General features: G+C 40.2%; 1 protein-coding gene across 2 annotated transcripts in view; it reads right to left on the bottom strand.

Moving 5' to 3' along the window:
- Nucleotides 1-1,868: 1,868 nt before the first annotated feature.
- The window catches only part of Wdr70 (WD repeat domain 70), a 197,363-nt gene continuing 183,020 nt past the window's right edge, over nt 1,869-16,211 (bottom strand). For both annotated transcript variants that reach the window (XM_041631318.1, XM_041631319.1), the window contains 2 exons: nt 14,247-14,409; nt 1,869-2,046 (listed from right to left, as the gene is read on the bottom strand). In XM_041631318.1, coding sequence (XP_041487252.1) covers nt 1,959-2,046; nt 14,247-14,409 — 251 coding nt within the window. In that variant the 3' untranslated portion in view covers nt 1,869-1,958. The remainder of the gene's footprint in view (nt 2,047-14,246; nt 14,410-16,211) is intronic.

The raw sequence follows: 16,211 nt of genomic DNA, 5'->3' as shown, positions 1-16,211 counted from the left end.
AAGAGGGATGTTTCTCAGGAAGGGAGCAGAGTAAGAGACTCACAGAACATGGACAGAAATGCACATCAATGAGGTAGGAATTGGGGTTAACATCATCATGACAGCTTCTAGCTTTCTTCTTCGGGCAACTGGTAATCACAGTAGAGGGCATATGGTTAAATGGTGGCAGGTGATGAGTTCCGAGAGCCTTGCAGTTGGTGAGGTGGTGGCGGTGGTGGTGAGGTATGTGGTAGACTTTTGATAAATTTCATCCTTGATGCAATAAGTTTATAAATTCTAAGCATGCGGAACAAGGTATTAGTCAGAGATTGATTTCAGGTACAGTGTATCTCAACAGGAACAGGAAATTGGGGGTGTCTTTTAATACTGCCTAGAGACCCTGAATCTTTACATGGCCTCTATGGATATGACCTTACATAGACCAAATGGAACCCCTTGTGTCCCATTAAAGCTGATTTAGTAATTGTACCTGTCATGAGGTCTTCATGAGAGTCCAGTCATTTAAAGCAAGAAAGCAAGGTTAGACCTTACCATGTAAACCACACTCAGTCAACACTAGTTCTTTCTCATATCACTGGTGACCTCATAAGCTTAAGTCACAAAGCGAAGGAGATGGGATGTAAGTGAGGGTGAAGGGACAAGAATGACGTTTCTAAAATCTTGTCTATAGTATGGCCACCACCACCCTAGAACTGTAGCAATGAAAGAGCTGGGCATGAGTTTGCTAAAATAGACTTTAAAAAGGGGTGAGAGGAAATGTATAGAACCAGGACTTTGGGGTATACTTCTGGTATATAATTTAATTTATAACTACTTAATTCACTAGAACAAATGAGATCGGGGGGGGGGGGGGTAAAATGTAAGTATTAAAACTCAATTGTCTAGTGGGGGTTACTTAACATGCAAAAATGACCCATGTGCATGGGAAATTAGCCCATAAATTTTTATTCTATTGACTCATTATTACTTTGGACAAACTACCAACATTTGTTTTCATTTTCTATTCACAAACACAACTTATTTTTTGTTTTGTTTTGTTTTGTTTTGTTTTTCTGAGATAGAATTTCTCTGTGTAGCTTTGGAGCTTGTCCTGGAACCCTCTCTGTAGACCAAGCTGGCCTTGAACTCACAGAGATCCACCCACTTCTGCCTCCTGAATACTGGGATTAAAGGTGTGTGCATCACTGCCCGGTCACAAATATAACTTTTAGAATTACTCTTAATGTTTTTGATTTATATAGCCCCTGTGTTTTCAAAGCATTTCCTTCCTAATTGACTACTTACAAAAAAAAAAAAAAACAAACGATATTGTTAACCATGTTTGAAAGCACCAAATATTTGGTATAGACTTTACCATATGGGTGCTGTGCCAAATGCTCTACATAGGCATTTCATTTAGCCCTCTTGACAAACCCAGGGGGTAAGTATTACCACCCCGAGGCCAGAAGGAAGACTCAAAGTGAAGGCCTACAGTAGTCTGACTTCAAAGCACACCCTCCTAGCCCTAAGCCTCACAAGCTTCAGTGGAACATAATCAGACACATGCTCTTTCCTCGCACAGCCACGCTTAGGTTTGAACTCATCTAATTATTTACAGTCGTGTAAACAGTGGTTGTGACACTGTACAGAAATATTAAGCTTTTTGACTCCCTATTTCCACATTATGTTTCCTCTCGAAGGCTATAGGAATCTGTACAAGAGCAGTAATTGTTAAAGCCTCAAAACATCTAAAATACTCAGGAGTCAGCTGAGTCTGTTTACATGTAGCACAGTCTAATAACTATAGTTAAGAAAACATAAACACAAGCAGCGTGAACGTCTATCAATCTTTGAACAATTCAATAACAGAGAGGACAAAAATCTGTTTGTAAAAATGCATGTTTTTATTTCATAAGCATTGGGGTGGGGAACACTGCAACCTGTCCTTGTGCTCCGTGCAAACAGCTCTTAAATGACAGTCAAATCTTACGTTTTTTCCATTCTGGTTCATTCTTTGAGTCTTCATCATCAGATTCCACTTGGGCAAACATGGTTTTGGGCTGAGTTCTAAAACAAAAGTTAAAAAGAGGAGGAAACTGTGAGCTGGTGTTTCTTGCACTGGCGTTGACTCTTTCATCAAGCAGGAGTAAGCCTGAGGAACTGACTACATTTCAATTATTAAATATAAATCATTAAACTTCAGGCAAAGAAAAGCATAGTGAAAATTTAATTATGTTCAGGAGAAGAGCCAAATATTCTTTTGAAGGTTTTCCCTGTGTGGCAGACACTGTATGCTGGCCTTCCCTTAAATAAAACAAAAATGAATTGAATCTAGCAGACCCTCATGAATCACAACCAAACTCTATAGGCAACTGAGCCAAAGTGTGACTATTTGGAAGAATAAGCTACATGGCCCCCAACACAAGACCTACATAAGAAATAACAGTTTTCTTATCTGGTAAGTTTAAAGTAATAACAAACATACAGTGACTGGCACCAGTAGAAAACTTCAAAGTAAAACAAATGAGCACCAAATGATTCCCCTTTCCAGATCAATACATGGAAATGCCAAGCATTGAGGATGCGTCACTGAACACACTGGTGACACCACCATACATTATCTCTGACAGACAGCACACAAGTCACCAGGCAATCTTCGTGAGAGCATCTGTGCTTTGCAAGCATACTTGGCTCAATGACATTCCTATCACCATTCCAAAGAAGAAAATTCCAAGGAAGTATCAGAAGGTTATAATGTCCTCCCCCTTAGCTCAAGCTGCTTCTGGAGAGAGATTACTATAAACGAAATGGACGTGGCAGGCTCCAGGAAAGACACCTAAGCTGTCTGGCTGAAGGGGTTACTTTGACACAGTCCACCTACTTCCAAGAGTACTTACAGCAGGCTGGTGACTGAGCTGTTAACATCAGGTGGACAGAGTAATGCTGCAAGGCAGGAGATCATGTTCTTGTGGGACAGAGACTGAAGTACTGGTTACATAAGTGTGTGTGTTTGCCAAAACTTGAGATCGTTCCATTTGATACCTTACTGTATATAAACTATGCCTCAATAAAGTTCATTAGTGAACACAATCAAAACAATGATAAGGTTCAGAACCAAGGGATGAAAGGATATATAACTCAACACGAACCTTGGTCCTGGATGCTAAGAAGATGGCTTCACGGGTAAAACCGCTGCTATGAAAATGTGAGGATCTGAGTTCAAATCCTCAGCACCCATGCACAAGTTGGACATGGTTACACAGTCCTATAACCCTGGCAAGCCAGGCTTTATGGAGGGGGGAGGTACTGGAGAATGGATGAGGATTGCTGGCTGTCAGCCAAATTCCAGGTTCAGTGTGATGCCCTGACTCAAGTAGCAAGGAAGAGAGTAAAAGAAGAGAATACCTGATATCTTCTAGCCTCCAAATGCACACATGTACATATTTAATATATACAGACAGACACACAAATACACTCACACACACAGACACATACATTCACACAAATACACTCACAGATACACTCACAGGGCATGCGGTGAGGGTGTGGGGAGCAACAAGAACAGCAGGCCTCTGCAACAAGGTGAAGAATGTATCTCCCTAGCATAAAGGTATATCGGCTCCAACTATGAGGAGATAGTTCTCACCTGGAGAAGCTGTATGAAGTTACTGAAAATGATAAGGCACAAAGTTTGGGGTTTTACTCTCAGGTCCATTCTTTATGAAATAGCCTTTAAGGGCTGGAGAGATGGCTCAGTGGTTAAGAACACCAGCTGTTCTTCCAGAGGACCCATGTCCAATTTCCAGCACCTATACAGCAGTTCATAACTGTCTGTAACTTCAGTTCTGGGGATCTGATGCCCTCACACAGACAAGCATGTGGGCAAAACACCAATGTACATAAAATAAATATTTAAAAAGGAAAAAGAAAGAGCCTTTCCTCCTGAAAGGGAAAAATAGGGAAGTGGTGGAAAATGGGAGGTGCAGCTCACAGAAACAATCCATTTTGCCCCCCAAAACAGCATTCAAAAAGGATAGTCTAGAAACATTAATAAGAGCTCTTTGTTGTTTGCTAAATAAAGGCGAGGTTCTTTTAAAGAGATTCTTGAACCGGCTCACAGAACACCTAGGACCTAATGAATGTGCTTTGTAGGAGCACAGAACAACCATGGCCTTCAACCTCGCAGCTTTCTTCAGAGCCATTCTCGCCTTTGAATTCATTTGCACAAGTTATTGTTTGGAGAAAGAATGTAGCCTCACACATGAGCATGATCTTAGCAGCTCAACTCAGGTCGGTCTTGGGGCATTTTAAACAGACTCTCGTTAATCACCACTGACCAGGACAATGAAGAACAGAGATGATTGGGCAATCTCAAACAAAGTTAAGAATAGACCGAGCAGATTTCTTCTCTAGGGAACAGCCTAATTTGCCCTTGGCACACGAAAACACTACAAAAATAAATCAACAGGGCCAAGGAAAGTGATGTGACACATGCAAACGGACACAGTATTAATGCATTTGAAAACAGTTTAAAGCTGGTCTAGAAACTCCTGCTTTCAGAGCCAGCAGGAAGCAGCAGCAGCAGCAGCACACCCTTTAAGTCTGTTCGGTGTGGATTCCTTTCAGAGCTGCTTATGGAAATGGAATAGGTACACTGATCTCAGCACAGTCTCCATTGGGTAGTTCTGTGAGAAACAGTGTGACAAGCCAAACCAAATGGATAATGACAACAGAGCAGCAAATCAGAGCTACATACGTACAAAGCGCAAGAAAGACATTCTACCTCTTCAAGAAAGCATTTACATTGTCCACCATTCCTTATTTTCTATTTGTTTGGTTTTTAAAGGATTCTTTTTATTCTATGTGCATGGGTGTTTCACCTGTACATGTATCTGCACTGTGTGCATTGTTGTCTGCAGAGGCCAGGAGACCGCACTGGAGCTCCAGGAACTGGGGCTATAAATGCTGTGAGCCACCGCATGAGTGCTGAGAATTGAACCTAGGTCCTCTGGAAGAGAAACCAGGGCTCTTAGCCATCTTTCCAGCCCATTATCTTCTAACTCCTTGGACTTGGAGCCTCATGACAGATTCATCTCCCTGGTCCTAACCAAGAACCTTCCGGCTTAAAAGAAATACAGAGAACACAGGAATCCTTGGTGTTGGCAGGCTCAAAGGACACCATAAATTTCAAAGGAGAAGCCGGTTAGCGTCTACACCATTGAAATCAGCTTCACCCAGACCCATTCTTTTATTGGCTATCACTAACTACTTTCACGTGTTAGTCAAAAACCTGAATGTAAAGAAGGCTGATTTGAAACCTGCACCTTCCAGGTTGATTAACTCATTTGGTAAGTTTTTCATCTGATTAAATTTGGTAACAGTTCATTAAATTACCAAGGACAGCTAAATTTCAGTATAATTACTGCTGCCAACCACTAGATAAACTCATCGAAGGAGTTTGTCTGGCCCTGTCACATTTCCAATCTATTCTGCATTTGCAAGAGTAAATACGATTTCATGAACTAATGAACACAGAAGCTTATGCAAAGGTCCATCAAGTCTACAAGTTAGAATTTGGTGACACCTGGTGCTAATTTTTCTTAATTTTTAAAAAATTAATCTAAATTTTGTATTATTTATTTTTGAGATTATAATTACAACATTTCCCTTTTCCCTTTCCTCCCTTCAAATCCTTCCATATACCTTTCCTGGCTCTCTTTGAAATTTATGGTCTCTTTTCTATAGTTTCTGTTATATGCATAAATGTATATGCTTACATATTTTATATATAACCTGTTCAGGCTATATAATGTTACTTGTACATTTTCAGGGCTGATCATTTGGTTTTGGATAACCAAACGCTCTTCTCTGGGGTAGACTCTTTCTCCTGTTCTCAGCATTCCTTAGTTGGCTGAAGTTCTTTGTGAGAGCTGAGAGTTATGATACAAAGTAATGGTTTTCACTGACGTGTTTGCATATGTCTATGCCATTCTACGTTACCCATCTCCCTCCCTGATCCTGCCCTCTTCTGGTCTCTCTCCCTCCACATGGTCCTCCTGCCTGCTTCCTTGTTACCCTTACTCCATTACTCCCTCTGACACTTTAAAAGAAGTTCTTCAGATTGTCTGTATGACGTGAGTGGGTGACAGGAACTCATGGACGTGAGGACCCTGCAGTGTTTCCCTCTCCAGCAGCCAGTGATGAGCAAAGGTTCCCACACGGCAGTCTTCTAAAGGGCAGTTTAGGGTGCACTCAGGTTTGTATGAGAGACTCCAGGTATCTTTTCTCTCCTGACTAAGCTCTAACCTGTGTCTCTGCAACCCCTTCTCTAACACTCACAGCAGGGTGATGTCATTACAATGTTTGCAGCTGCAATGAAAAATCCACAGGTCACATTCTCTTTAATTATGGGCGTGCTTCTGATATGATTTGTACAAGAAGCAAGCTCCTGGGTACCACAAGGAATATGAGGGGAAATCACTCAAAATATTTCATCCTGAGAATGCAAGTATAAACCACACGCTTTTTTGGCTTGGGGCCCATTGTTTATTATGAAGGAAAACCTCAAAGCCAAAGCCAATTATAGCCATGACTCGACATCTGACACACTTGTTAGCCCTGTTAGGATGAAGACAGCCTGGCTGAACTCTGACCCAGTCGTCACAATTGTGGAATTATTAAGATTAAATAAAAGGCTTGACCAAAAGATTCGGCTTGAAATGGCCCCTTCTGTCTATGATGAGCTAATCGACAGTTGTTGCTTTTTTGTTTTTTTTTTTTTTAAACACTGGGGATATATAAGAAGATCAGAGGCAATAAGACGTTTCTAGATAAAGAATTTTCTATTTTCTTCAGGAAATGAAGACATAACATTTTGGAAAATAAACACTTCTTGGACTCATACAGTGCAGTATTTTATGCTTGAGAGTCCAGAGATTAGAAATGTGGTCGCAGAATAAAAAATGAAAGGGGGGACAAACAGAAGAGCCCTGGAAAATCAGCAATATTAGCACCTTATTATCAAGTGGGTAAACAAGCAAGAACAATAAAAACTTAAAGGAAAAAGCCAGAGACAGGCCAGGTCTCATGAATGCCCCTCTAAGTTCTCATTTATGAGTTTCTAAGGTACACGCCCAGGTGGGCATGGATGGAGCCCTACCTACTCCTGCAGATAAGGGAAACAGCCTTAGTAAGACAAGTGCTGCACTTAACAGGAGCAGTAGAGCTGGAAGTACACTCGGGACTTGTAATGCTCGGTCTAGGGTTCCCTCTGCTAAGCCATGCTGGCTCACACAAACATCATCTCAGCATCCCAGCGGCTACTATTAGCCGCACCATGAGGAGAGACAATCCTCACTACTGAGAATCCTTAAGCCTATCATGAAGGCAGACCATCTAGACACAACCCCAGCCCTGCCACCTGATACCTCGGGGCACTCATGTTATACGTTTCCAGTCTCCTCATGCAGAAAGCGGGGACAATAATACTGCTTAACTTAATGGGTTATGAGGATTATATGATAAAACATACTGAGCTTTTAAACAAGTCTGTCACAGTATTGTACAATAAAAGTATCATTAGTGTTACATAACCTACATTAGATAATAGGGGCTCTTACTTCATACAATTGATATCTTTTCCAGAGTTCTAGGAGTAATGTATTGAGTAAAAGAATTCATACATTAAATACAACATTGCAACATGCTATGTTTTCAAATCCTGGGGAGAATTCGTTTTCTATGAAAATGATTTGGTATGAGTCTTTTATAACTGAAGTTGTCCAGTGTATGTGAACTTTCCTAAGGAGGAATAATTTATGATTCTGAGTAACTACTTTTGTATTATTTTCAAGCATTTGTGTGCAAAACCATCATTTCTGGCACTTCTTAAAAAGTAGATTTTCAGCTGGAATCCCACAGAGCCTGCTCATCTGGAATGGACCAGGAAATTCACACTTGAGTCCTCTTCCCTAAACCCCTCCCCGACTGCCTACGAGGCAGGCAGTTCATAAAACCAGCCTAAGAAATACTGTCCTCTATACAGGATCATGGTGGGCTGTAACAATCAGCACATAAATATAACTCAGGGGAAAAAAATACTTTTCTCTTTGTGGGTTTACATCTCTTCCTGACACAAATCACATATAAACCTTTCCTTGCTCACAATGACTGCTTTAAATATGGCTTATGAACTTGATATGACTTTAAATGGATCCTTTATAGGTGGGAATCATATTTTAGTGCACACACAACACACACAGCCACACATCTTGTATTTCAAAAGATATGCACAGTGAAGTTAAACTGACTGAACATGCAATAATGGTAGTTCATCTGGCAAGACGGGCAGCCATGGCTGACAGAGCTGTCATCCTGGCAGGCTGCTGGCCAGGCTCCGAGCTCCCACACATTTATCCCTGTCTGATGTGTAAGCTAATAGCATTCTGGATCTACATCCTGCCCCTTCCCCAGCCAGCTCTCTTCCCCTCCCCCCAGCAGCATCTTTGAACAAGAAACTGTAACTGAATCTGTCCATGTGTGGCTGAACAAGAGTCCTCTGTAATCCTGCTGTGTTTGAAAACTCGCATGGCTATTACATTGCTAGTGTCAGGACTCGAGCTTAGATCCTCAAGTGATACATGTAAAGTGTTCAGACTTCATTGGCAGCTGGAGAAGATAGTGCGTACATGCTGTATGCAGCAGGAGAGGGATGTCTAGCTATGCTTTTCTGTGTTAAAGCGAGATATAGCAAATACACCTTCATTTCATCACTGACAGAAGTCAATTGCAGCAAAGAAAAACAAGCAGACACACATTCTCAGTTACAGTGACCTTTACAAAAAGATCCTTTTAAATATTAGCTTCCTTCAAACACTTTGCCACTTGGCAGTAACCAGCAGACTGTAGCAAGTGAACATAGAAGAAACAGCTCCGTGAGCCCAGCTAACAGAGTACATCCCACACACAGGCAACACCTTCAACTTAGTTAGCTGGCAGCAAACGTAAGGCACCGAAGATGGAGGGAAAGAAAGAGTGGGGAGAAAACCAGCAGAAAGAAAGCTGTGTGGTCATACAAACGCAGTGCTTGGGTTCAAGGCACCGAGGTTGGCACCGGCTTCGAGCCCTCCAGAAGCACAGAAGTAAAGGGCAGCATGGCAGTGCACTTCCTCCTCACCTAGCACGTTTGTTCAACTAAATATAAACCACTTACAGTGAAAAAGCAGTCTCTACGTAGCACAGCCATGGGCGAGCACAATGAGCTTCAATTAACTCCATTTAAATAAACCTGAAAACCCAGATGGACGACTGTCTCAGAAATATATCAATTATGAAGGAGGCTCCTGGGAACAGTCATAAACGCTAGACAGACTTAGACAGAAAACAATGGGAAAGGCAGGGGGTGGTGGGTAAAGACATTACTCTCCACCTTGCCCTTCACAGAGGCAACACACTTTACAAATTTTATAAGATAGTTATGTATTTACAAAATAGCTAAGTTTTAAGTTAATCTTTCTTTCTTTTCCTTTTTCTTTTTTTAAAGAAGCCAGCCTAACAACTAGATAACAAACTACAGAAGGTTCTATCAAAATTTGTCACATGTACATCTAAGTAGAAAAATCATGTGATCACTTCCATAGAGATAAAGGAATTTAAAAAATGATTTAAGGGGCCAGTGAGATAGTAGAAGCACTAGCCTGACAACCTGAGTCCAATTCCTAGAATCCAGAGTGGAAGAAGAAAATCTACTCTCAAAAGCTATCCTTAAATTCTTGTATATATATTTTATATTTTATGGGGATATAGCATAAGATTAAACAATATAAAATTGCTGGCTGACTTTCTTCACATACAAAACAGGAAAATTCACGTATTATACTAGACTCCTGTTAAAAGTTCAAAGGGAGAAAAGGATGCTCAAAGCCACAGACACAATTTAGTATTGTTTTGGAAATAATCAAGGCAATCAGGTAAGAAGAAAAAACAGTCGGTCTAAAAATTGGAAATTTAGTTTTATATGCAGAGAGCCCAGAAATTTGTATAAAAATTATTTTTTTAAAGATTTATTTATTTATTATGTATACAACATTCCTTCCATGTATGCCTGCAGGCCAGAAGAGGGCACCAGATCTCATTATAGATGGCTGTGAGCCACCATGTGGTTGCTGGGAATTGAACTCAGGACCTCTGGAAGAGCAGTTAGTGCTCTTAACCTCTGAGCCATCTCTCCAGCCCCTAAAAATTATTTAAAATAATAAAAATACAATGAGTAGCTGAACACCAAGATACACAAATAGCACTCTATATGCAAGCATTTTCATATAGAAGGGAATTATAAATCCAGTAGAAGATTCTACTTACAACAGCACAAAAAGATAGAGTAGGAATAAACGCTGATGAGATAAGGCACTGATATATCGGAGAGGCTAACTAAAAGTTCCTTTGGAGGAAAACTTGGTATAATCCAAACATATTTGAAATCCATAGCAACTCTATTCCTAGAATTTTTATATAGTAGGCAAATACAGATCCCAAAGGCACTAATTCAGTCTTGTTTATGCGAGTTAGAGTGAAAACAACATAACTACCATTTAAGAGGGCACAGTTTTAGAAAAACAGAACATAACTATGTAATACATGGAAATTAAATATAAAGTAAAAAAACATGGGCTGAACATACAATGGGTAGACACCTAGCCCATTCTCTAAATAAATTCTAAATAAAAAACAATATGTTAACCATGCTATATGACTGTGTTTATATATTTTTAGATTTGTTTATCATGTGTGTATGTTTGTGTGCACTCATGCATGCCTGTCATAACACACATGTAGCTATCAGATGACAACCTTTGGGAGTCAGTTCTCTCCTCCCACCATCTGGGTCCCACAGACTGATGAGTTGTCAGACTTGGCAACAAGTGTTTTACCTGCTGGCCCACTGCCTATCCCTATCTCTTTGCTTTTAAATGATGTAAGAATCTATACACATACCAGTGAAATGAACAGTGGGCATTAAGCCTTCTGGAAAATGCAATTAGTATGTGAGAGCTCATAATTTATACATGAGCTCTTTTTAGGAGCATAAACACTGTAGCATTAGTTAGTATCTCTCAACAGGAGAATGAGGGCCTGGAGTCTCCCAGCTAGTACTCATGGACTCCCCACACATACAATGAATGTACTGCTTAAAAACTCAAACAAAAATTACATAATGAATTGAAGTTGGCCTGTTAGCAAAAATATTGTTATCAGATACTAGAACTGTAACAGAGGATTTCTAGGGCCAAGTTCCTGCTCCAGGTTGCAGCAATGAGCTGCTTTCCAGCAGGCCCCAAAAGTAGACTTCTAGAACTTTATTTTCTTCAGTGATGAGTTAGGCCTTTGACATCTTCCCAAGGATTACATTAATATGGTAGATTTTACTAACATCTAACAACAGTTAACAAGAGGTATGGCATCGGCATTTTGGAGACATTTCAATGATTTACTTTCGTGTATAAACACACACATTTGGAACAGTTGGCCATCAAAACGGTGCTCATTGTGTACAGCATACTGTAGACTGTATCTCTGCTTTCTTTTCTTTCCTCAATAGGTGGCTTTTTCTGAACAAGGTTTCTTGTAGCAAGAACAGACAACTAAGTACTTCATGACAAATAGAAGAGTCAACATATGATGCAGAGATTTACCTCATTGTCAATGATGATTAACTTACAAATGTGGGCTACTCAGCTGAAGTGGAGCATCAGAAAGTGGGGAAGCACTCTAAAGAGTATGGGTGCAGGCTCCACTGCTGAAAGAGGACAATAACTACTTCCTCTGAAGGACCTTCTACTGGCCAAAGCTGGGACAAGACGAACAACAAACCACATAACAATAGCCTTAGAAAATGAAATAAGCATTTTAGAGTTCCTACTAATATTGAATAAAAACTCTGAAAACAAAAACATAGGAGAAGGAACGAATTTCTTTAGGAGACTGCAACAATACATACAGAAACCAAGAAAGAAAGAAATCCATTGTGAGACAACCTCCACAGTAATGGTTGCCATAGGCAAAACTACTGTGGAAGTATGAGGAAGAAGAGACCCCCTCCCCAAGATATGTGTTGATCTGAAACAGAGATAAGTACTTCATTAGGGGACACTTACATCTGGTGACTAAAGTCAGCATCATCGCTAATAAGGCATACTGGCATCATGAAACCCTCGACAGGACACACACAGATGGCTTTAACTTCATTCTTGTATTTCTACCCAATATGCTCAATTTCATTACAATCATGAGAAAATACTACACAAACACAAATTGAAAACTGACAGAATCAATGACCACTATTCATTAAAGACACCAGGATGATGAAAAGTAAAAATTACTGAGAAAAACAATGGAACACAGCGTAGGCTTCTGGGATAGAGAAAGGACATGAGAAGAAAACCTGATCAAGACCAAGGAATGTATGCAGCTTAGCCATAGTACTGCTCCAATGTTAACCTTGTGATGAGAGGGGAGGAAGGGGAGAGAGAGACAGAGAGGGAGGGAGGAGCCTGAGAGAGTCTTTAAATTAAAGCAATTTATTTAAAGGGAATTCCTTTGGGGATGTAAAAATTTTAAATCCATTATCTTTTGATAGATAACAAAATGATATGGTTTTTATAAGGGATATCAGAAGTAGAATAAATGGAAATGATATCAAGAGTGATACAGTCCTACAGCTTATAAACTCAAGATTTATTAACAAAACAGGAACCACCATGCATCCACATTTCACCTGTCAAATGATCCTTTAACACCGTTAGACAGAAAACTATTTTTTTAATTTTTTTATTATTATTTTGTTTTGTTTTGTTTGAGACAGGGTTTCTCTGTTGTTTTGGAGCCTATCCTGGAACTAGCTCTTGTAGACCAGGCTGGCCTCAAACTCACAGAGATCCATCTGCCTCTGCCTCCCAAGTGCTAGGATTAAAGGCATGCGCCACCACCGCCCAGCTAGAAAACTAAATAGAAGGGGTTTCCAGAAGGTCAAATGAAGTAAATGCAGTTCAAATAAAGTACATTAGTGATGAGAGCAATATCTGAGGAAAAAAAAATTCTACTCAGAAATAAAGATATTGTCGAGTTTTTTATATATAACTGGCCAGTGGTAGCTACTACAGAGATTAATCAATTATAGATGGTTATGTAAGGTGTTAATCTGCTTAAGTCTAAAACTAGTTCTAGTAAAAATTTCAAGAGTTATTGACAATTCAACAACAGTACTTTCCTTGGTATAAATGTGGGTGGTGTGGTAGCATTAAAAACCATTACACACTCACCATACTAAGCTGTTTGAGGACTTTAAAAGGCTGGATTCACTGTACAGGGAGAGTTTTTTATATATAGCGTCTTATATGAGAACTAGCCTGAGGCAGGAGCATGAGGATTGCTGCAAATTTGAGGTCAACCTGGTTACACATTGTGTTCCCACTCAGCAGGAGCTACATAGTGAGACTCTGAAAAGCAAATCAAACTAAAAGCAAAACACAGCACCCTCAGTCCCCAGACCATCTTAAGAAGGCAGGCAAGTCACTCTCCTTTGCTTGCTTTTAACTCCCCTCCACTGAGATAACAGTGTCACTTTCTAAAGTGTTAGGCCAAAGGAACACATAAGGCTTATTCCTGGCTTTAACGCTGATAACAAACTGCTGTGAGTCTAAGTTTTACCACTTTAGAGTCGTACGATATAAGCAAATGTCTAGGCATCAGAATTCTGAATCCCTGGTCCCGTTGTTGAGATGGTCTCTCACAGCTCAGGGTAGTCTCTAGCTATTGCTGCCTAGATGTCGGGATTACAGGCATTGCTATCACACCCACATTTCTTGGCCCATCCTTTGTGCTCAAATACGACAGAAAAGACAAAGTTAATACTTCCAAGTACTATTGTTATGCTCTTCCCAATTCATTAGACATAATAATTTCTCCATTTCATTTTTATTTACTTTTTTGGTGTTGGACTTAAATCTATGACTTTGGAAACACTAAGGACATACTCTACTATACTGCCAGTATATAGTATTATTAGTATCATTAGAGAGAGAGAGAGAGAGAGAGCATGTCATGGTGTGTATACGGAGTGCAGAAGAAAACTCTGTAGAATCAGTTTTCTTTTGCACCTTTCCATGGGTTCCAGGGATCAGAACTGAGGTCACCAGGCACAGACAAGCTCCTTCACCACTAAGTCATCTCACCAGGCCCTACTTTTCTGCTTTACACAGCTACTTCCTTACTTGGAATACGCCGGCGAAACCCAATATGGGTTATCTTCTGCTGCTTTGGCATGACGCAAAATGGCTTCTCGGGGATTACTGTCATCGGTCTTGTCCAAAGCAATGTTTTTCACGATGTAGGATGACAGGGTGCCCCCGTGGGTTCCAACTCGGCCACCACGACCTATTTCAAAAGAAAAACCCCAGATTAGAATCAGAACAAACTGATGATACATTATTACAGCTGTCTATGCTGCGTACTGAGCTCAGATCTCAATAATACCTACATCATCTTTTCAGCTTTCATGGATCAAAAAGTAAGGAACCATCACCCTTTAACTATCCAAAACTGGAAGAGACATTTAAAAAATGTTCCGGTTGCTTAATTTGCAAAATGATACTGATTTTAAAAAAAGAAAAGAAAAAAAAATCTCATAAAGATTGTATTAAAAATTTCTCTAGTATGAATTTATTGAAATTCAATACTAAAAGTAGCCACTATTCATCAGCTGCTACTTTAGTTTAAACAAATGTATCTTAGGGCTTTCCACGGTCGGTGTATGTTGTGTTATAGACACGCTACTCTTGAGTTCTGAGAGAAAACAAGCCATGTGAATATACTGACTCTTCTTTCTTGTCTGCTGTGACTGCCTAGGCAGATAGCAAGCTCAAAGGCAAAGAGTTGCACCCTGCTGGGTCTCTCCAGAAAGCATGGTGCCTGATAAACAAAATGGGCTGACATTTAGAAAGTTCGTTTCTGATCTGATTTTTAGAAAGATAAACAAATGAATAACCAAATAATACTGGAAGATTACCTTCACAAATTAAGAAGAAAATTAAAAAAAATTGACCAACTGCCAGAGGCTTTGTGTGGCCAATAACTATTACAGCTTTTCGAGGAAGGAGACAACATTTCAGTCTGCAGTGGCTGAAAAGGTCTTCTGAAAGCAACGGATCATTTTGGGAAGGCCCACAAAGCCTTACTATTATTATTATTATTATTATTATATTAAGGCATTACTTTCAATGAGCATATGAGTTACGTACAAGACAGAGGGAAATTTGAGGATCACAATAAAAGAGGCATGAAGTGCAAAACTACCAAGGTGAGTTAGTGCACTGCAGAGAACCCTGACACAGAAAAGTATATGGGGTGGGGGAAAATGGGGGAGTTTGGGCACAACAGCAACACGAAAATCAGAGGAATGGGATAAAAGCTGGCTGTATGCAAGACAAAGGGAGAAGGGGTGGAGACAGGGAGAGAGAGGGAGGGAGGGAGGGAGAGAGAGAGAGAGAGAGAGAGAGAGAGATATGAGATAATACTGTCTAACAAGAAGGACTTGAAATAATCTAGGCAAGACTATTATGTAGAAAGGTTTATTGGTAGCAAGGAAGTTCTAAAAATAATCAAAATAGAAATAAGGACATTTCAAATAGGTCTAGGGCTGAGACTCAGATAAATGGACAAGTCAAAGGCTCAGTTGCCTAGGACAAACACACACAAGTGAGAGGAGAAAATGAAATTTTAGTAAAACTATCTACATACAATAGACAGCATACCATGCTGTCTCCTGCTACAGGCAATCTTTCATTTACCTTCTAGCGAAATGGGCAGCTCCATTTTATCACACTGGACTATAAGTCACAGTCACTTTCTGCCTTGTGTGAAACCTAATCCAGCTTGGATCTCAGGCTAAGAGACCAATGTAGTACATTAAGCCAAAACTGAGAGCAGCAGTTTCAACACTGACTTGCAAGGAGCCCCAGAGTTCTAGTGAGGTCACCTAAGGCTCAAGCAGGAGAGGAGAAAGCCCCAGACGGCCTCTCTAGCCCAGCATAGAAGCTCTATCAGTCTTCTGCGCTGTGATTCTGGTGCTAGAAAACATCTGAAAACCGCAAGAGTCTCTCTGAAGATCAAGAAGCACGCAGGTCCAAAAGCTCCTACCATCTCCCTATTAGTGACACCGCCCTGGCCCCTCATCCCCT

The sequence above is a fragment of the Microtus oregoni genome, unplaced genomic scaffold, assembly GCF_018167655.1.
Source record: "Microtus oregoni isolate MIOR12 unplaced genomic scaffold, Mior012 000036F_ref0000092, whole genome shotgun sequence".
Classification (NCBI taxonomy): Eukaryota; Metazoa; Chordata; class Mammalia; order Rodentia; family Cricetidae; genus Microtus; species Microtus oregoni.
Note: the sequence above shows the minus strand (reverse complement) of the source record. Positions and strands in the feature narration are given on the sequence as shown.